At 47.8% G+C, this 22664-nt stretch overlaps 1 protein-coding gene across 1 annotated transcript in view; it reads left to right on the forward strand.

Annotated features, from left to right (window-relative positions):
- RAB10 (RAB10, member RAS oncogene family) overlaps positions 1-22664 on the forward strand; it is an 86570-nt gene that overhangs the window by 44813 nt on the left and 19093 nt on the right. The window contains exons 2-3 of the mRNA XM_068279923.1: positions 8199-8259; positions 16857-16995. Of these exons, the coding sequence (XP_068136024.1) occupies positions 8199-8259; positions 16857-16995 (200 nt within the window). The remainder of the gene's footprint in view (positions 1-8198; positions 8260-16856; positions 16996-22664) is intronic.

Here is a 22664-nt window from a genome sequence, read left to right on the forward strand (position 1 = left end):
GCGACACCCCCCCCCCCCCCCCCCCCTGCACACCTGGTGGTCTAGGGGTGACATTAGTAGCTACATCCATGTCACACAATGCCAGGCTGATAATCTGCAGCCATGTGGCAGCTACTGTAACATGCCAGCCGTACTATCAACACTTTATCACATCTGCCGCCAGTGTGCCGCATACCAAATAACTCTTCCAATCTGCCGCTCCTCACACTCCCCTCTGCACAGCACACTAAAGAGGAACTCCGGCAAGGCTTTGCTTAGCAAAACACATAAACACACACTGGTACACACACAGTCCTCAGCCAGAGCGTTCCCCCGTCACAATCATTAATGCTTTATTACCCTGTATGCGATTCAAGAGCAATTCAGTTTTATGTGTCACAAGTTTTATGTATTCATTTAAAGGACATCCAAGTTGAAAATAAACTGTTGAGAAAAACAATTTTATCGATCGTCCTTCTCCTAAAAATGCCCTTTTTAGGTATCCCACAGTTCTATTTTAGATTTAAATCTAGGTTGTTTTTTTTTGTTTTTGTTGTTTTTTACGGTTTCATTGTCTTTGCTCAATGACCCCTTCATTGAAGTATGCCAGAGCTCAAATCTATGAATTATTGACCCTTTTTATCTCTTTCCTGCTCCAGACAGCCATTTACTGACAGGAAGGTATTTTATGGCTGTAATTACTTATCAGTGAGGGGTATGCTATAGTCTGACCCAGTCGGACCCGGACAGAAACTCACTTCCATGCCTGATTTTTAACTTTCAGGCAGAGAAAGAAGAAAGTAACTCAGCACAGTTGTGTGCTAGGCACTGTACATACATGTCTATCTCATCATGTCACATGTCACCTCAGTTTTCCTGTAAAACGAAACTGTAGCAGAGCTTGTATTATATACAGTGGTAAAGGCTGGAGTCCCTGCTTAGTATGTATTGCTGTCTGTCTGCTGAGATCATATCACCTCCTCCACAACATCCATAAACGCTGGAGTATATCTCTACAGTACTGCTGCATGCTACCAAATCAGTTTGTTGTGTATCCCATCTGCAGATGTTCCTTAGCCAAGTTTGAACTTCAGTAAACTCTTTCCAAGTTCTCTCTGCGGTTCAGATTGCCTGGATGTTACTGTCTAGAATAGATTACAGTCTGGTCCGTCTTTATAGCATAGCTTAGGCCTTGTTTACACTTGTGTGTTGGAAACCAGGACATGCGCGGACGTGGAAGCCAGGCCTGAGTGCCGCACGTAGACTCCTGCAGAGAAAAATATTTGCCTCTTCCTGATATTTTTTTTTTTCCTTTTTGTATGTTTGTCACACTGAGTAAAAGAGTACTGCTGGGCATACACGGGATCGAGTCCCCGCTCGATTCTACAGGTGCTTCTCTTATCTTCAGCTTGTTTTTCTTACCTTTATTCCATCGTGCTCAATGCGGACTCGAGCGTCGAAACGATCGGGCGGGAGATTGGACGTGTTGGAAATTGTATTGGGGTTTAGCAGGGTTAAATACTTACCTGTTCTGACGCAATCTGTCATGTCATGCTGTTTTACGGCTGTCTTTAATTCCAAACATCAAACGAATGTAACTAAAAGACTAAGATACCCCATGTAAACACAAATTGCCATTTGGAAGCGATGATTTTATCCAGACCTACCTGGCCCTGTGTAAATTGTCCCGTTGTGCCGCCCTGTTTAGCAAGAACTACAAACAAGCATATGCAATAACTGGCAGGGAGGCTGTCACATCACCACCTTGGGGGGAACCTTAGGCCACTCTTCTTTGCAGAATGGTTTTGTTTCAGCCATATTGGAGGGTTTTCGGCCATGACTTGCCTTTTTATAGGATACACCAGGACCCCGAAAAATGAAGTGTCGTCCCACCCCCGCCAGTTCCAGAATATTATTCTTCCCAGTTCAGACTATTTTCCCAAAAGTCTTAATCATCCAATATGTTTCTTGGCAAAAGCGAGAAAGGCCTTTATGTTCTCTTTGGTCAGCAGTGGTTTTCTCCTTGGATCTCTGCCATGAATCCCATTTTTGCCCAATGTCTTTCTTACGGTTGAGTCCTGTCCTCTAGCCTCAGCTGAGGCAAGTGATGCCGGCAGTTCTTGGTTCTCTTGTGACCTCTGGGGTGAGTTATCACTGTCCTCCTGGGGTAATTGTCCTAGGAGCAGCCAAGCAAGGAGGACTGCATCTTTCTTCCTAAACAGTATTCAACAGTCTTTCCAGTCAGTGTTTTTCGAAAAAGATAATGGAGATAGGTTTACCTTAAATTTTTAATGTGCTCAGTTCAGGGGTACATTAAAGTGGACCTGAACTCTTGCACAGGACAGAAGGAAAACCTAGAGAAATCTACCCTGTATGTATTTAGAGAGTTTAGCCTAATTCCTCCTCATCTGTGACTAATCACAAGTGTAATTTGATCTCAGCCGTGTCAGCTGGCTGCCTTAACAGAGCAGCCAATTTGTAAACACAGAATGTTAACCCCATGTCTGCTTCCATGAAAGCAGGAAGTAGACACATTGCAGATTAATTGCAGGATTTGTATCAGCTGTAACAAAGAAATGTTTTTAAAAGGTTTTTATGCTGTTTATCTTTTAGAGCAGAGAGGAAGTTCTGAGATCAGGTCTGCTTTATCCTCCTTGCCAGTTAGAGCCGGCTGCGCAGCTCTAGGGCCAACCCCCCTGATCCACACTACGCAGCCGCACTCGCGGCCGCAGCCGCGGCCATGTTGCGAGAGGCAGGAGAGCCCGACCCGGGCCGGCTACTGACCCCACGGCCCGGGTCGGGCTCTCCTGCCTCTCGCAACATGGCCGGGGGCTAATGAGCGGGGGGACCCGGTGGATCGGCACGGAGGGAGCGGACGGCATCCACCGTGCCTTAAAGAGGAACTGTAACGTCAAAAGATCCCCTGGGGGGTACTCACCTCGGGTGGGGAAAATCTCAGGATCCTAATGAGGCTTCCCACGCCGTCCTCTGTCCCTCGGGGGTCTCGCCGCAGCCCTCCGTACAGTAATATTTACCTTCCTGGCTCCTTCGCAGGCGCTCTGACGGCTGTCGGCTCCGAACTACACAGAAATACCCGATCGCCGTCGGGTCCGCTCTACTGCGCAGGCGCAAGTCTCCGGCACCTGCGCAGTAGAGCGGACCCGACTGAGATCGGGTATTTCCGTCTACTTCGGAGCCGACAGCAGCCACAGCGCCCCCGCTGGAGCCTGCAAAGGTAAATATTGAAGTCACAGTCGGCACAGTCGCCGGCTGTTCAGAGGGCTGCAGCGAGACCCCCGTGGGACAGAGGACGGCGTGGGAAGCTTCATTAGGATCCGGAGGCTTCCCCCACCCGAGGTGAGTACCCCCCAGGGGCGTTTTTTAATGTTAGTCTCTTTAAAAGATGAGGCAGGTAATTTACTTTTTTTTTTTTGTAATCTCTCCTCGTAAGTCCTTTAAAGATTTAGTCAGTGTTTGCCCATTTTAAAATCTTTCCTCTCTGATTTACATTGTGAAATGTATCACTGGTAGTGACATCTTTAGTTCTGCCAGGTGATCTGTACAGAATGTTCATTACTGAGAGTTCTATGCACAGAGGGAGGTACAGGTTGTTTGGCAGTTGGAAAAAGCCGTTATTTCCCACAATGCAGTGAGGTTCACAGACCGGAAACTGTCAGGGCCATGGTCATGACATCAAACTGTGGGAGGGGTTTCACCACAAAATCAGCCATACGGACGTCCCTGATGATCTATTTGAGAAAAGGAAAATATTTCTCATGGGGAAGGGGTATCAGCTACTGATTGGGATGAAGTTCAGTCCTTTGTTAGAGTTCCTCTTTAAGTTGAAACGCTTAGCTTTTTAATGTAAATGTGTTAATAATATCTGAATGGTATTAATCCTGCATGTGTGGCGCGCCATTTGCTGGGTGTGACCTCATTAGATGTAATTGATTTTCCCATCAGTCCAGGGCCCTTCTCTTTGCAGCGAGATCTTGGCCTGATATCAGTCAGCTAATGGCTTCCAGTGTCACATGACCGGGGTGAAGGGTCGCAGATACAGCTGAGATAACTGAGGACTCTTCTGCCATGTCTATGGAAACAATTACCGTCCTGTCCCCGACTCCTCTCCTCCCCCCCCTCCTCCTCAGAGATGCGTTCCGACTCATCCAGCATGATGTCATGGCTGGAAGTATGCGCCGGCCGCGCCCGCCCATTGTCTGTCCTCATTGTGAGAGAGGCCTCTAACCTGAGGCTAATAGCATCACACAAGCTGCTGCATTGTCCCAGCGCTGCTCACACAGCCAGGCCAAGTCCACACAGGCTCTCCTGCTGGGGACACACTGTGCAATCTCTACTTCCCAGCCAGAAAAATATTGCCACATAGAAATACTCTAAAGGGGCCCATACACTTACTGATTTTTCCCGCCGATACACAGCCGATTCGATCACTGTGATTGAATCAGCTGGGAAATCGTCACGCAAACGCTGACCAAACGATCAGTTTCCATCCGAAATCTATTGTTCCTGTCGATTCCTGTCCGTGCGGAAGATTTTGCTCGATTGCCGGCAGGTCGGGAGTGCGTCGATAGCGGCATTCGAATGCCCGACGCAATACATTACCTGATCCGGCACGTATCCCCACTGTCACCGCTACTCCGAGTCCAGCAGGCTTCACTTCTTCCTGTCCCGGCAGGAAGTTTAAACAGTAGAGCGACTGCTACCATTTAAACTTCCCTGGACAGGAAGTGAAGCCTGCCGGACTCGGAGCCCAGAGCGGAGAAGAAGACAGCGGAGACCGGGGGAGTCACGCTGGCCGGATCAGGTAATGTATGCGGGGGGGGGGGGTAGCTCCCGATTGGTTTCATGCTGAAAGCGATTCACAATCTGTTTGCAGTAAAGGTGGCCATACGATCCCTCTCTGATCAGATTCGATCAGAGAGGGATCTATCGGTTGGTCGATCTGATGGCAAATCGACCAGTGTATGGCCACCTTTAATCAGACACAGATTGGACTGGGTGGAAAATATGCCATGTGCGGTTCCCGTGTTTGAAAATTGGATGAGTGGTTGGATGAGTGGGCTTCATGTTGCCCAGATGTTTATTAACATGTGGTAACTATACAGATTTGTCTTTATATGTGGAGGCCTGATGAAGGGTCTATCCCGAAACAAGTTGACGTTGTCGCCTCAATGTGTACAACTGCACTAATCTTGATGTTAACTGATGCATTTTTGCCATTCTTTGCTATGGAAAATGTTTCCTGAAGGATACTTTTATGAACATTTTTGCACAAGTGTTGTCTTCAATAAAAATCTTTTGTATTTTTGCATATAAATTCCTCAAGTTTCTTCAGTTTTTTTTTGCTATATATATCCTTTTACCGTTATTAAGTCTATGTAGGTGTTGTGGTACACCTGAGAGGATATTATTATTGTTTCCCTGCATATGGAATATGGGTGGAAAATATTGTCAGGTTTCTTTTTACTGGCTAGATCAATTGAGATACTGGCTGTTCCGTGTATATGTCCTTCCAATCAAGATTCAATCAGAAATCACATGTGTAATTTAATGTGCTCCATACTTATCCGACACTCAGTAGACTAGAGTGTGTGCTTCAAGGGGATCTATGGTCACCTTTTTATTATCTATACAGGTCCCCTTAACAAAGGAGACAGAGACTGTAGGTTCGTTCTTAACCTGAATCTGCCCATACGTCAAAATGCTGCCGTCCCTGCCCCTCCTCTATGCCCTCCTGTGCCCTCAGAGTACCCCCCCCCTGTCACCTCTGTTCCTCTGTGCCTTCAGCTTCCTCCTCTGTCCCTCCACCGTGTCACCTATGTTCCCTGTAAGCCTCTATGCCCTCCCATACCCTCAGACTCTCCTTACCGTGTCCCCTCTGTTCCCTGTACATCTATGTCCCTCTGTCACTTCTGTCCCCTGGGCCTCCAGTGGTCCCCCTCTGCGTCCTGTGTCCCCTGTGCCTTCAGAGTAGTCGTCTGTCCTCCACTGTATCACCTCTGTGCCCTCAGTGTTCTGCAGCAAAATGCCATTTTACCAGTTTAAAAAAAAATTTTTAATTAGATTTTCTCAAAAACAAGTTAGTTTTTTTTTTTATTTGATTTTGTGGGTACAAGACAAAATATAAATCTAACATCTGTGCAGCGCCCACCTTATGCCAGTGAGAGCAATGTTCTCGCCAATGTTTGCGCTCTTCTGATCTTCTGTAGCCATCGGCTGATATTAATCAGGGGGGGGGGGGGGGGGGGGGGGCACGCACCAGTAGATTCCGCACTGTTACCTTGTCTGAATAATTCATTTCACCCCTCATTACCTGAGTCTGATAAATCCTCCACATATAATGATGTAGCTGTGAAGGTGGGTAAATGGACATCTTGTAATTGATGATTTGGGAGAAAAGAAAAAAATGTATTAACGAACTCCAGATAAAGCAAAGCAACGCGTTTCACGGGTCAGCGCCCGCTTCCTCAGGCAATAGAAAAAGGAGTTACAGCATCTAGCAAAACAAACACTCGGTACCTCTGTAGATTCTACAGAGGTGCCGAGTGTTTGTTTTGCTAGATGCTGTAACTCCTTTTTCTATTGCCTGAGGAAGCGGGCGCTGACCCGTGAAACGCGTTGCTTTGTTTTATCTGGAGTTCGTTAATAAATAGACTGAATGTACAGTCGTGTTGTGTCTGCTTGGAGGGGGTAAGTCCACCACTGCCTCCTCTAATTACCAAATTTTTGGCTTTTAAGCTCCTTTAAAACCCCTTTTATCCCTTTGGCGCCTTTGTTCTCTCTTATATAATATTGTATCCACCCTGGGTGGAGGGTTGCGACCCTTTTCTACTATCTACAGAGAGCGACTTCTTATTCCTGAGTGGGGTCAGGATAATCTCCCCACCTGCCTTTACAGTGGTTGCCTATTGGTGACCCATGCTTGTGAGTATAACAACTATTACTCTTTGTCATTATCCCCTTTGTCAATACATACTACACTATTGGGGCTCTTGGTGTTCCTCTGTTTATCTCGTTTGGGTATCTAATAGAGCTGGCCACTGACATGCTAATATTTCTGACTGGCCCATGCTGCATACAACTTGCATGGCAATCAAAACCTGCAGTAATGCACGTGATTGGCCCACTTCCAAGCTGCATACTATTTGCATCTCGTTAACCATATCTCTGCACAGAAAAGACTGATGGTTTTCAGAGCAGTGCTTCACTAGTAAGCACTAGACTCGCTCTACAGGTTAGCAGGGCATTAAACAGAAGTACAATGACATGTAAATATATCATGTTTGTGTGCACACTGCAATGACTTGTGTATATATACAATAACATTTGTAAAGCACTTTTCTCCCATAGGACTAAGGGCCAATTCACACTAGAGCGTTTTGCCGGTGATTTCGCAAAACGATCAAGCGCTATTGCTTTTTAAAGCGCTAGTGCAATAATACCCTGTGGGCCCATTCTCACTTGGGCGATTTGCGTTAATCGCCAGCAATTAATGCAAATCGCCTAACGCAAACGTGTAGCCTGCACCATTTTCAGGCGATTTCCCGGATTATCGCATTTAGTGCTATAGAAGCGCTTATCGCGATCGCAGAAAAATCGCTGCAGTGTCCAGTGATTTTTTTTTTTCTGTTAATCCCGGAAAAATCACTTGTGGTAATCGCCGGCGTTTTGTGCTTTTAGGTGTGAATGGGGCCTATGAGCATAGATACATCTCAGGTCAGTACAGCACAGACCCCAGTACAGCACAGCCTCCAGCGATGTCTGGCAGCCTCCCTGTACCTCCTAAAGGCTCACCAGTGTCCTCCGTGTGCACAACTCGGCGTGACACGCATCACATGACGCACATCTGGTCAGGTGACACGCTGGCTTCTGTGCACCGCGCCGGAAAGCCACTAGGGCAGTGATCTGCAAACTTGGCTCTCTGGCTGTTAAGGAATTAAAAGTCCCACAATGCAATGCAGAAGTCTGACAGCCACAGTCATGATTCATAAAGGCAAATGCATTGTGGGACTTGTAGTTCCTTGCAAGCTGAAGAGCAAAGTTTGCAGATCACTGCACTAGGGGGTGCAGGGAGGCTGCCAGAAGTAGCTGGAGACGTTCCCACAGGCATGCCAGTTAGTTGACTCACAGCTTCTCTCCCCCTCTGTGTCCTGTTCCCAGGTGTGAGACTCTCTAATCTCCTGTCTGTTTATCTCTCACAGGAATAGACTTCAAGATCAAAACTGTGGAATTACAAGGAAAGAAGATCAAATTACAGATCTGGTGAGTGACTCGGCTGATATATCGCATTTCCTGCCTGACAACCAGACTGCGGCTCCTAGTTACTGATCCACAACATTTCTTATTTTCATTTATACAGTATAGCTGTGATCTGTTGTGCAGCACATTAGAGTACATAGTCATGTCACTGACTGTCCTCAGAGGAGCTCACACTCTAATCCTACCATAGTCATAGCCTAATGTCCTACCATATTATTATTATGTATTTATATAGCACTGACATCTCCTGCAGCACATTACAGAGTACAGAGTCATGTCACTGACTGTCCTCAGAGGAGCTCACACTCTAATCCTACCATAGTCATAGCCTAATGTCCTACCATATTATTATGTATTTATATAGCACTGACATCTCCTGCAGCACATTACAGAGTACATAGCCATGTCACTGACTGTCCTCAGAGGAGCTCACAATCTAATCCTTCCATAGTCATAGTCTAATGTCCTACCATATTATTATTATTATGTATTTATACTGTACAGCACTGACCTCTTTTACAGCACTGTACAGAGTACATAGTTGTGTCACTTACTGACCTCAGAGGAGCTCACAATCTAATCCTACCATAGTCTAATGTCCTACAAAAAATATAAAGATTAATATAATATTCCTGTATTAATAATTTATTACTATGTATTTATACAGCACTGACGTTGCCATTGCGTTACCTTGTGGTAAAACAGGGTAATGCAGTGCAGCTTTTCAATGCTTAAAGTGTACCAGAGACTGATGCTCACTGGATGCTTTCACATTCAAATGTGGCTTCATTGGCGCAGGTGTGCGGCGGGGATACAAGGGGTTATTTACCCATAATTCCTCTGTCCGCCCTGCATTCCAAAGAGCTTGCACGTGTCCTATTGGTTCGCATTGCAAGCCTCACTAGGGCACTTCCTCCTTCCGGCTTGGAGGAAGTTCCCTAGTGAGGCTTGCAATGTGACCAATAGGACACGTGCAAGCTCTTTGGAACGCAGGGCGGACACAGGAATTATGGGTAAATAACCCCTTGTATCCCCGCCGCACACCTGCGCCAATTAAGCCTCATTGAATGACTAGTAGTTACTCCTGATTACTTGTGAAAGCATCCGGTGAGCATCACTGACCAGAGATGTTAACATAGCAAGAATTGATACTTCCCCGGGGTTTCCTCCAGCTCCATAAGCACGTCTGAGTCCCTCGCCATCCTCCCGCAGTCCTGCCGTTCAGCTGCGATCAGCTCCGGTAACTGGATCAGTGGCGTCAGTCGGGGTCTTCTGTGCATGTGCCGGAGGTTGATTTACAGTGTGAAATTATCACATTTGACAACCTCTTTGGTTTTGTCAGGTGATATCTGTGGAATGTTTACTTAGAGTTCTGAAGCCAGTACAAATGATGCCTGGCCTCAGAATGCTCTGGGAGGAGAATTCTGCATAGCAAATCAGCCTAGGCTGTGACATCACTCTTAGGGCGGGGCTGCATACCATTATACAGCAATATATAGACATAGGAAGTATTTCTGCTGCTGAAACCAGGAGAATTACTGTAAAAGTGAGTATCCTAATCTACTGCTTTCTACTATATGTCCCTACATGGCCTCTTTAATCCCTCCATACGCACACACTGGGCATTATTTGGACATACCAGATCAAGCTGAATGTCTGCATGTGACTCGCAGGTTGCCAGGGCCTCATACTGCTGCCAGCATCGGGGAGAGCGAGGGAAGCAGGGGGAGGGGAGGATCTGCAGCCACTGACCCCCTCTGCTTGTTTAGCTGCACTTCAAGGGGATGCCTACAGAGCCTGGGAATGTGACCAGGACCTGCCCATCTCACACATTCCCCAAAAGAATTGGCATGCCCCTGCAGAGATCTGGAAGCATGACAGCCTTGTAACCACAGAAACATTAACCGTGTGATAGGACGAGCCTGGTAACTGCAGAAACCCACCATCACATGAACTGTGTGAGGGGAGGTGCCTCGTTACCACAGAAACCCCCATCACATTAACCGTGTGAGGGGAGGTGCCTCGTTACCATAGAAACCCACAGCACATTAACCGTGTGAGGGGAGGAGCCTGGTCACCGCAGAAACCCCCAGCACGTTATCCGTGTGAGGGGAGGTGCTTCGTTACCACAGAATCCCCCCAGCACATTATCCATGTGGGTGGAGGTGCCTGGTAACCGCAAAAAAAAAACCAGCACTGTCACAGGAGCCCTTGTGGCTGACCGCACTTAGCCTTCTAAACGGTGCCAGCGCACGGATCGTGCGAACTCTGGTCGCAGTCAATGCGCAGGAACCGTTAAGAATTAGCCGCAGACAACTCAGAAGGGAGCCTGTGAGACACGGGTAATTACAACGTACACACGATTCCACGGTATCTGCCACCACCACTGGTATGGGCCAGTGGACCCGATTTACTGACTGACTAGTCCTGCGAATAAAACGGTTAAACACACGGTATTCTGTCTAGCCAACAACAAACAGTAGCGTATCTTCAGAGACCCGGGATCAGTTCTGTGTGTGCTGATAAGCAGGGTAGCGGAACAGTGAATGACTTGGAGGAAGTCTTTTATTCACAGCAATATAAATAATTAATATATACAGACAATTATTAAAATCAACAATTATTAAAACCGTAATAGCCAGTATAAAAAATAAAAGGGAGAAAAATACTTAGTTCCTGGAAAGATGTCCTTTTTGTGGGAAAAATCAGAGTTCTGGGTTTCAATCAAAGTTCAGAGTTCAGACCAGGTGGATGCCAGCATCCTCAAGCTGGCACCGATGAGTTCAAGATGTTTTCAGGGTGGAGGACTCTGAGTTTGGCTCCTCTGCCATTCTTATGCCCCTGATTCAGTAGGAGGGAGTGAGGGCGGGCCCACACACCCCCTTAGAACATGAGATGAGTCCTCCCCTTGTCCTGGGGGACCAGAAATCATGCCTTAACCATATATGGGCGCTATCTCACAGAACCATACAGGTCAGGGCAGATTTACTAATATTTTCAGGTCTGCCTCGATTTACCCAGCGCCCTGATACCAGACATGAGGGGTGGGACCCCTGTGGTATCATCAGGGCACTTTCAAACTGCCTAACTGCAGTCCTTACCGCAGAATGTTCTGAAACTTCCTCAGAACCAGCATCGGGACTCATGCTACACTTCCCCCACGTTTGGCGAAGCTGCCATCTCAGGAACCCCAGAAATATGACAGATCTGGGAAGTTATGGATTATGCTATGAGACTCAGGTTTATTCAGGATGTGTTCTAGCTGCTAACAGCTGACTTCCCTTTGATCTTTACCAGTGAGCAAGGTGTCAAGACCTCCCGAGGATTCGTAGCCTGCCTGGCTGCACCTAGGCATCCTGATCACCCTTTGGTTAATTAACATCTACATGAGATCAGCTAGGTGTCACCTGGTTCCCAGAACAGAAAGGGGAATTGTGCCTTCCACAGGAATATGTCCAAGCTAATTAACACCTCCCCCCCAGGCTTTCACTTCAGCTAAGACAGATCCCCCAGCTGTTCCTAGGCAGAGGGATACTACACATCAAATCTTGGTTCTATTGATCTAAAGCGCAATCGATGCAGGGAATCGAGTGCGATCGTTCTTTTCTTCACGGGCGGTTCCAGGACGCGCCTGCGGCCCCGCAACCGTCCGTGACAAGCACATCAACTGTGTGAGGGGAGAAGCCTGGTAACCGCAGAAACCCCCAGCACAGTAACCGTGTGAGGGGAGGAGCCTGGTCACTGCAGAAACCCCCCAGCACAGTAACCGTGTGAGGGGGAGGTGCCTCGTTACCACAGAAATCCCGAGCACATTATCCATGTGGGTGGAGGAGCCTGGTAACCGCAAAAAGAAAAACCGCACATTAACCGTGTGAGGGGAGGAGCCTGGTCACCGCAGAAAACCCCCAGTACACTAACCGTGTAAGGGGAGGAGCCTGGTCCACGCAGAAACCCCCCCAGCACATTATCCGTGTGAGGGGATGTGCCTCGTTACCACAGAAACCCCCAGCACATTAACCGTGTGAGGGGAGGTGCATGGTAACCGCAGAAACCCCCAGCACATAAACCGTGTGAGGGGAGGTGCCTGGTAACCGTAGAAACCCTCCAGCACATTATCCGTGTGAGGGGAGGTGCCTGGTAACCGCAAAAAAACCCAGCTCATAAACTGTGTGAGGGGAGGAGCCTGGTCACCGCAGAAACCCCCAGCACATCCGTGTGAGGGGTGGTGCCTGGTAACAGCAAAAAAAAAAACAGCACAGTAACCGTGTGAGTGGAGGAGCCTGGTCACCGCAGAAACCCCTTAGCACATTAACCATGAGGGGAGGAGCCTGGTCACCGCAGAAACCCCACAGTACAGTAACCGTGTGAGGGGAGGTGCCTGGTAACCGCAGCTGTTTTTCTGCGCAGAAAATCACTTGAGGGCCCTTTTTCACTAACGGCGATTGCGATGTTGAATCGCAAACCACTAGGGATTTTAAAATGGCTACGGGTTGCTAAATAACATAGGAATAGCGGTAGGTAATTTCCACTACAGCGATTCGTTTTTTACTAAATCGCGCCGCAGAACAATTATTGCCATGACTTTGCTATGCGGTGCATGGCAAAATCGTAACCACAATCGCCGCAAAAAAATTATGACTTCGCTGAATCGTTAGCGTTTAGCGCAAACTCTAGCGATTGCTAGTGGAAAAGGGCCCTAAACCGTTTGAGGGGAGGTGCCTGGTAAATGCAGATACCCCCCAGCACATTAACCGTGTGAGGGGATGATTCTAGTAACCACAGAAACCCCCAGCCCATTAACTGTGAGGGGAGGAGCCTGGTCACTACAGAAACCCCCAGCATAGTAACAGTGTAAGGGGAGGAGCCTGGTCACCGCAGACACCCCCCCCCCCCCCAAGCACAGTAACCGTGTGAGGGGAGGTGCCTGGTAACCGCAGAAACCTCCCAGCACCGTAACCGTGTGAGGGGAGGTGCCTGGTAACCGCAGAAACCTCCCAGCACAGTAACCGTGTGAGGGGAGGTGCCTGGTAACCGGAGAAACCTCCCAGCACAGTAACCGTGTGAGGGGAGGTGCCTGGTAACCGGAGAAACCTCCCAGCACAGTAACCGTGTGAGGGGAGGTGGTGGACCTTTACACAGGGTTTTATAGAAGCTTTCCACTTAAAATGATAAAGGTGTGTGTAACGGCTAGATGTACATCACCTGAGGCGATCATTCATAGCATCTTGGGTAAAAATAGTCCCAGTGTTGTCCTTTAGTGGCGACTGTCCCAAATCCTTCAACTGCAAAGTGTTTTGTGTACTGCTTACCACTCGACTTCCAATCATTGTCTCCCATGTTCTCTGCAGTGCAAGCTGCTCAGCAGTCCTTCCAACAACTGTCACCCGAAATGATCACAAACTATCCTTCAAAGTGACAGGGCTGGTGCACACCAAAAGCACTTCTGAAAGTGCTTTTAAAAACCCTAGCGATTTAGCTGTCTTCGGCATTAAATTCTAAGCTGATTCACCGCATCCCTGCGGCAGTTATTTATGGCCCAGAAATGGCCCTGCAAAGTTCCACAGGTCGGATCATTCTCCTTCCTGGTAGAGGCAGAGCTGTGTGCAGTAGCGCTGCCTCTTCTCCAGTCAATCTCTGCCGACCTCCACCTCTCCCCTCTGTCTTCTTTCAATCACCGCGGAGATCGGCAGAGATTGACTGAAGAGGCAGAGCTACTGCACACAACTCTGCCTCTACCAGGAAGTAAAATCTGCGACTTGCAAAGTCATGGAACTTTGCTGGGCAATTTCTGGGCCATAAATGACTCATTTTGCTGCAGAGATGAGGCAAATCAGCTTAGAATTTAATGCTGAAGACGGCTGAATAAGAAAATAAGGTAAAAAAAGACTTGTGTCTCTTTAAATCGCAGCTAGGGCACTATCTACATGGAGTTTGTATCTTCTTCCCGTGTCTGCGTGGGTTTCCTCTGTGCAGTCCGTTTTTCCTCCCTCATCCCAAAAACATACAGATAAGTTAATTGGCTTCCCCCTAAATTGGCTCTAGACTATGACTGGTAGGATTAGATTGTGAGCTCCTTTTAGGACAGTCAGTGACATGGCTATGTACTCTGTAATGTGCTGCAGGAGATGCCAGTGCTATATAAATACATAATAATATGGTAGGACATTAGACTATGACTATGGTGGGATTAGATTGTGAGCCCCTCTGAGGACAGTCAGTGACATGACTATGTACTCTGTAATGTGCTGCAGGAGATGCCAGTGCTATATAAATACATAATAATAATATGGTAGGACATTAGACTATGACTATGGTGGGATTAGATTGTGAGCCCCTCTGAGGACAGTCAGTGACATGGCTATGTACTCTGTAAAGTGCTGCAGAGGAGGTCAGCGCTATATAAATACTAAATAATAATGGAATGGCACCTTGTAGCCTGATCAGAGCCCTGTGGTTTCCTGTAAGTGCTTGGTTTGTTGAGGTAGTAGTCAGGCGGCACATCTTGTGTTTGGCGTAGCAACGGCTGCTGTTATCACTACCTGGCTCCGTGCAGCGCCCTCGCCGGCCAGGTGTGTCTGGGGAACGGCCCAGATCTCTAGGGACGCCCTCCTCTTCTGGGGAATGACATTCCTTTCCTGCACTCCAACAATTCCTCACAGTTACAGCTTACAGTCTAATCATGTGTGCTTCCATATATCCCTTTCAAGGCATTTAAAGTAAACCCGAGGTGAGAGTGATATGGAGTCTGCCAAATTGGTTTCCTATTAAACAATACCAGTTGCCTGGCAGCCCTGCTGATCTATTTGGCTGCAGTAGTGCCTGAATTACATCAGAAACATGCATGCAGCTAATCCTGTCAGATCTGACAATGTCACAAACCTGATCTGCTGCATGCTTGTTCAGGGGCTAAGGCTAAAAGTACTAGAGGCAGATAATCACCAGGACAGCCAGGTAACTGGTATTGTTTAAAATGAAATGAATATGGCAGCCTCCATATACCTCTCACATCCATTCTCCAGGTTCAGCAGTATAATGCTGGCAGATTACCTTGATTTTGGGGGGTGTAATAGGTCCTCAGGGGGCACAGAGAGGCTGCACAGGTCATGTAACATGCCCCTTATCACAACACAGATATTGATAAGGGAGAACGCTCACAATGTTTGTGTGTGTTTTGATGAAACACATATCCGGTACGGGCTGGGATTGGCTGATGCTAGATATGTGTGATTGCCAGTTTGTAGTAGTCAAGCAACCGGCGTGAAATATAACACTAACACCCCCCCCCCCCCCCCCCCCCCCCCCAGCAGATTCCCTGCACAGCGGAATCTGCTTACACATCATCCATGTGCCGTCCTTGTTACTCCCTGCAGCTCCCATTCTCTATGGATGGCCCTGATATATCATGTGACGGGATGCGGGCCAGGTGACTACCCGGGGAGCCGTAGGAGGACACCGCTCAGCAGCTGGGAGCTGCAGGAAGTGAAGAGGTTGGCGCTCAGCGCATGCGTAAATAGCTTCTGCTGCGCAAAGCTAGTTCGGAGCCACCAGGCATGCCGGTTATTTGAGATTGACGGATGTCTGAGTCCTGCTTAACCGGCGCTATGTTTAGATAGAACCAGAAATATTTTCCAGCCTGCTTCACGATTGGCAGTAGAATCTGCAGTAAAAATTGCATAGTGTGTACCCAACATTACATTTTTTTTTATCTTAATTGCAAAGACTAAATCTTTTTGCAGCATAATTTTAAATGCACATTTTTTTTATCATTGCAGTTATGAAAAATTAAGCTTGACCAGAGATCAAAAGCCAAACTAAGGGCACGTTCCCACTACAAAGTAGTAAGCGTTACCGTTTTGTGTGGTTGCTTTTACTGCGATTAGCGAGGTATAATCGCTGTACATTCCCTATTATCGCGATCAGCTCTTGGTTAAACACTGTACCGCGATCGCTCGAGAATCGCAGCAAAATGCTGCATGCAACACGTTTTATGGTTGCCGTTAATCGCGATCGGCAGCAATCACGGCAGTGAGCTCTCTGCCATTAGGTTTCTATTGCGCTAGCACTTGCAAAATCGCTCACTAATCGCCCTAGTGAGAACGGGCCCTAAATGCAAAATTAAGCCAGGTATGCGCTAACAGAAATGGAACTAGTGAGTGAATGCAGACAGTTTATAATGGCGGACAAAATATCCTAATCATTTAGGAAATGTGCATGAAACTGCATTCTGGCTTGCTTCCTGTCCCTTCTGGATTCAGCTGGTGGGTGGGTCACTCAGTAGTGACCATATGCGGCTCCCACAGTAGGAAGAATAGATGCAAGACTCTCTCACCAGAAATGTGTGTTTGTATAAGCAGGTGGGACTTGTTGATCACAGGAAGTAGCTGTTAAACCCCGGTCTGCTAGCATGAAACTGCACAGCTTTCTCAGGTGTAAGGCCACACGGCTAGACGCACAGTTGCATTGAGATGTTTTGTGTTGGGCTGCAGTTATATCTCAGTGGTGGATGCCGGCCTGAGTCCTGGGTTGAGTACTTTATTCGGTTCTTTGTTTTTGTGCCGTGTGTCTCCCCTTTCTGACTCTTCTCTCTCTCTCCTCTGCAGGGACACAGCCGGACAGGAGCGATTCCACACCATCACCACCTCTTACTACAGAGGGGCCATGGGAATCATGTTAGTCTACGATATCACAAATGCCAAAAGCTTTGAGAACATCAGCAAGTGGCTCAGAAATATTGATGAGGTGAGTGGCTGCTGCGGGGTCCGGGGCTGTCCATGCTGCGGTACGGGGGGGGGGCAGTAGTTTATGTAAAGGTTGTTATTGGCTGTCTGCATTGGAATTTTCCCATCATGTAGCTGTTTGTTGAGGTCTTCTCCTGCAGACTTGCACTTCCTTTTCTCCCTTTCCTGAACCACACCTCTCTATTTTGATTGGCTGATCACTGACCAGTTTTTCTACTTCCCGGTAGTATATGAGCTTACCTACACAGTCTGTTCATAGTAGTCAATATGACCAGGAGGTGGTTAAATTGGTGAATCAAAATTGGAAGGTGTGTACCAGACTTAATAGCAGCGATTGGTCACCCTAGATTACGCCACACCTCCCTGCTGATTGATCTCCTATGCAGTGCAGTCATGCTTGCTTCAGGCGAGGAGGGAGGTGCAAAGTTAGAGGAACTTCAGCCTAAACATACTGTCATTGTTACATTAGTTATTAATTAAAATAGATAGGTAATATAATCTCTTACCCGCCCTGTTTTAAAAGAACAGGCAAATGTTTGATTTCATGATGGCAGCCATCTTTTTGTTTGAAAGTAGTGACAGGAAGCATGAGACACAGTTCTAACTGTCCTGTGTCACCCCCCCCCCCCCCCCTAGTTGTTAGGCAATGTGAATAACAACATAGGAAATCCCATCATGCTCTGCACAGCATCAGGGAAAAAAAGCCCAGGCAGTTTTCTTTGATGGGTGGAGCTTGGCTAAAAATGATGCTTTGGTAAGAAAAACAAAGTTCTGATGCTGTGAAACTGTTAAAGAAACACCAAGCATTTTCAGTTCTGCTGAGTAGATTTTTAGTCCGGAGGTTCACTTTAAGGGACCCATACACTGGTCGATATCAGCCATTGATCGATCATTGATTCTATCAAATGGATCGATTTTCAGCCGATTGCGATCGATTTGATCTATCTGACAGGATAGAAAATCTAGGTCGATCTGCTGCTAGCAGCAGACCGATTGCCCATAGTGTTGCATTGGATCTACTGTCCAATAATGCATTTAGATAGATGTTTTTTTTTTTTTTTTTTTCATTTGATTCTGAAAACTATTGGAAATCTGTTCCTAGTGTGTGGCACACATCAGATTCCTGTCAGATTTGACTTAACAGATATCTGCCAGAAATCTATCTGATAGTCGAATCTGCTGCAAATCTATAAGTGTATGGCCACCTTTCGATCCTTTAGCCAGGATAATAGACAATAGGCCTTCTGCACCAGCTACTTCACTGTTTTGTTTGTGGTTTGTTTTTACCATGAAAATAGTTTTTATATGCATTCAAATATTACAATGCTTATTTTTACTTTATTTAAATATCTATATAGCGCCAACTTATTACGCAGTGCTGTACAGAGTATAATGTCTTGTCACTGTCCCTCAGAGGGGCTCATAATAATAATAGTCACATGGCTGTGTATGTATCATGTAGCGCATGTATCATAACCTAGGGTCAATTATCTGTATGTTTTTGGGATATGGGAGGAAACCAGAGTGCCCGGAGGAAACCCACGCAGACTCGGGGGAAACATACAAACTCCATGCAGATTAGTGACCTGGCTGGGATTAGAACCGAAGACCCAGCGCTACAAGGCGAGAGCGCTAACCACTACGCCACCATGCTGCCAAACTCCATTATAAACTCATGCTTATAAACTCATTTAACCACTTCGCATCCAGACCTTGTTTTCCCCTTATTGACCAGAGCAGTTTTGACGTTTTAGCGGTGTCCCTTTTTAATCAGCCATAACTTTATCCCTACTCACGACACCTAAATGATCTAGGTATCGTTTTTTTCAGGACAAACTAGACTTTCATTGGCTGGTATTTTGTCCCTAGACCAAAAAAGCTTTCTATGCATTTTAATGGGAAAAAGAGGAGGAAAATGAAAAAAATGCATTTTTGCTCAGTTTTTATCAATTCCAGTTTAAAAATAAAAAGTGCCACAGAAGATAAAAACATGTCACCAGTATTCTGTCCCCCAGTATAGATAGCAAAATGTGTCCCAAGTATCAGACCCCCCCCCCCCCCCCCCTTATAGCCAGATGTGTCCCCAATATCAGTCACCCCCAGTATAGCCCGATGTGTCCTCTGTGTTTGGCACCTCTCAGCATAGATAGACAGATTTATCCCCAGGATTACTGCCCCTCATTATAACTAAATGTGTCCCCAGGAATAGTGGTCCCCCATTATAGCCAGATGCGCCCTCAGGATTAGCGGGTGCAACCTGGATTAGGGCCCTCCCCCCCAGCTGCACATTTTACCTCCCACCAGGGCTCAACAACCCCCATAAGGGCCAGCCAGATGTCCCACCCCCCACCTAGGCAGCCCCCTCGGTGGCCAGATCTGTTAAAAAGGGATTAGAAAGCAGCCTGACTCACCTTTTCCTGTTCCAGCGACCAGCCTGCAGCCCAAGCCTCCGATCGCCGCTCTGCACGCAGCCCTGTGATGCCGGTTACCGGGTCCCGGCTTGATGATGTCATCAAGCCGGGACTCGGCTATTAAGCATCACAGGGCTGCGTGCAGAGCAGCGATCGGAGGCTTGGGCTGCAGGCTGGTCGCTGGAACAGGAAAAGGTGAGTCAGGCTGCTTTCTAATCTTCTTTTTTTTTTTTTTTTTTTTTTTTTTTTTAGCAGACCCGACCACGGAGGGGAGAGATGAATGATCACGCTGTTTGCTACAGCGGTGATCGTTCATCCGTGGAGGGGTTACTAATTGGCTACAAGGGAACATTTTCCCTTTCACCAATTAGTATTGCAGCTGTTAGTGCCGGGAGGTGCGCTCTGAAGCGCACCTGTTCCTGCACCACAGGGCTGCAAGCAGGTCAGTATATCTACGTCGCTGTGGCTTGGAGAGAGCCCTAGATATACTGTATCAAAGGACAAAGTGGTTAAAGGATACCTGAAGCGAGAGTAATATGGAGGCTGCCCTATTTATTTCCTTGAAAGAAATACCAGTTGCCTGGCTGTCCTGCCATTCCTCTGCCTCTAATACATTTAGCCATAGCCCCTGAACAAGCATGGAGCAGATCAGGTGTTTTGGACATTGTCAGATCGGACAAGATTAGCTGCATACGTGTTTCTGGTGTGATACAGACACTACTGCAGCCAAATAGATCAGCAGGGCTGCCAGGCAACTAGTACTGTTGAAAAGGAAATACATATGGCAGCCTCCATATTCTTCTCACTTCAGGTTCCCTTTAAGAGGACAGCCATGGCCGCCCCTCTATCATCAGGTGCCTACAGTGCCTTATGGTAAATCTGGCCCTGCTGTGGAGGCTGCATTCATGTGGCTTATGGGACTGGAGTTACTGGAGGATGGCTAGACAGTGCACTGTGCTCTGCTGTCCTATCCCAGTGCTTGCTGGGGCCAGTTGGACCTGAGGTAGCCGGAGGCTGCATTAATGTGGCTTATATGACTGGACAGTGCACTGCTGTCCTATCCCAGTGCTTGCTGTGGACGGTTGGACCTGAGGTAACCGGAGGCTGCATTCATGTGGCTTATATGACTGGACAGTGCACTGCTGTCCTATCCCAGTGCTTGCTGTGGACGGTTGAACCTGAGGTAACCGGAGGCTGCATTCATGTGGCTTATATGACTGGACAGTGCACTGCTGTCCTATCCCAGTGCTTGCTGTGGACGGTTGGACCTGAGGTAACCGGAGGCTGCATTCATGTGGCTTAAATGACTGGACAGTGCACTGCTGTCCTATCCCAGTGCTTGCTGTGGACGGTTGGACCTGAGGTAACCGGAGGCTGCATTAATGTGGCTTATGACTGGACAGTGCACTGCTGTCCTATCCCAGTGCTTGCTGCGGACGGTTGGACCTGAGGTAACCGGAGGCTGCATTCATGTGGCTTATATGACTGGACAGTGCACTGCTGTCCTATCCCAGTGCTTGCTGTGGACGGTTGGGCCTGAGGTAACCGGAAGCTGCATTCATGTGGCTTATATGACTGGACAGTGCTCTGCTGTCCTATCACAGTGCTTGCTGTGGCCGGTTGGACCTGAGGTAACTGGAAGCTGCATTCATGTGGCTTATATGACTGGACAGTGCACTGCTGTCCTATCCCAGTGCTTGCTGTGGACGGTTGGACCTGAGGTAACTGGAAGCTGCATTCATGTGGCTTATATGACTGGACAGTGCACTGCTGTCCTATCCCAGTGCTTGCTGTGGACGGTTGGACCTGAGGTAACCGGAGGCTGCATTCATGTGGCTTATATGACTGGACAGTGCACTGCTGTCCTATCCCAGTGCTTGCTGTGGACGGTTGGGCCTGAGGTAACCGGAAGCTGCATTCATGTGGCTTATATGACTGGACAGTGCTCTGCTGTCCTATCACAGTGCTTGCTGTGGCCGGTTGGACCTGAGGTAACTGGAAGCTGCATTCATGTGGCTTATATGACTGGACAGTGCTCTGCTGTCCTATCACAGTGCTTGCTGTGGCCGGTTGGACCTGAGGTAACTGGAAGCTGCATTCATGTGGCTTATATGACTGGACAGTGCACTGCTGTCCTATTCCAGTGCTTGCTGTGGACGGTTGGACCTGAGGTAACCGGAGGCTGCATTCATGTGGCTTATATGACTGGACAGTGCACTGCTGTCCTATCTCAGTGCTTGCTGTGGACGGTTGGGCCTGAGGTAACCGGAGGCTGCATTCATGTGGCTTATATGACTGGACAGTGCACTGCTGTCCTATCCCAGTGCTTGCTGTGGACGGTTGGACCTGAGGTAACCGGAGGCTGCATTCATGTGGCTTATATGACTGGACAGTGCACTGCTGTCCTATCCCAATGCTTGCTGTGGACGGTTGGACCTGAGGTAACCGGAGGCTGCATTCATGTGGCTTATATGACTGGACAGTGCACTGCTGTCCTATCCCAGTGCATGCTGGGGCCGGTTGGACCTGAGGTAACCGGAGGCTGCATTCATGTGGCTTATGACTGGACAGTGCACTGCTGGTCTATCCCAGTGCTTGCTGTGGACGGTTGGACCTGAGGTAACCGGAGGCTGCATTCATGTGGCTTATATGACTGGACAGTGCACTGCTGTCCTATCCCAGTGCTTGCTGTGGACGGTTGGACCTGAGGTAACCGGAGGCTGCATTCATGTGGCTTATATGACTGGACAGTGCACTGCTGTCCTATCCCAGTGCATGCTGGGGCCGGTTGGACCTGAGGTAACCGGAGGCTGCAGTCATGTGGCTTATATGACTGGAGTTCCTAGAGAATGACTGGACAGTGCACTGAGCTCTGCTATCCCAGTGCTTGCAGAGGCCTCACATGTGGGAAATCTGTATCTCAGCACTAACTGAGGCATTTTTCCACTCGCTGGGGTTACGCAAGTCTTTTTGGCACTTGTCAGGCATGACTCAACCAGGGAGTGTCCGATAGCAGCTCATTGTGAGCACAGCGAGACCCGTGTGGTCATTGCTTGCTGGGTTCTGGTGAGGAAGGGGTTACATGAAGCCTTAAAGGGAACCCATGGAAGCTGACACATCTATTTGCTTTTAAATAATGCAGATTGCATGGCTGACCTGCTGATCCTCTACCTCTAATACATTCAGCCATAGCCCCTGAACAAGCATGCAGATCAGCTGCTCTGACTATAGTCTGATATTTGCTGCATGCTTGTTTCAG

This window comes from Hyperolius riggenbachi, chromosome 4, assembly GCF_040937935.1.
Source record: "Hyperolius riggenbachi isolate aHypRig1 chromosome 4, aHypRig1.pri, whole genome shotgun sequence".
NCBI lineage: Eukaryota > Metazoa > Chordata > Amphibia > Anura > Hyperoliidae > Hyperolius > Hyperolius riggenbachi.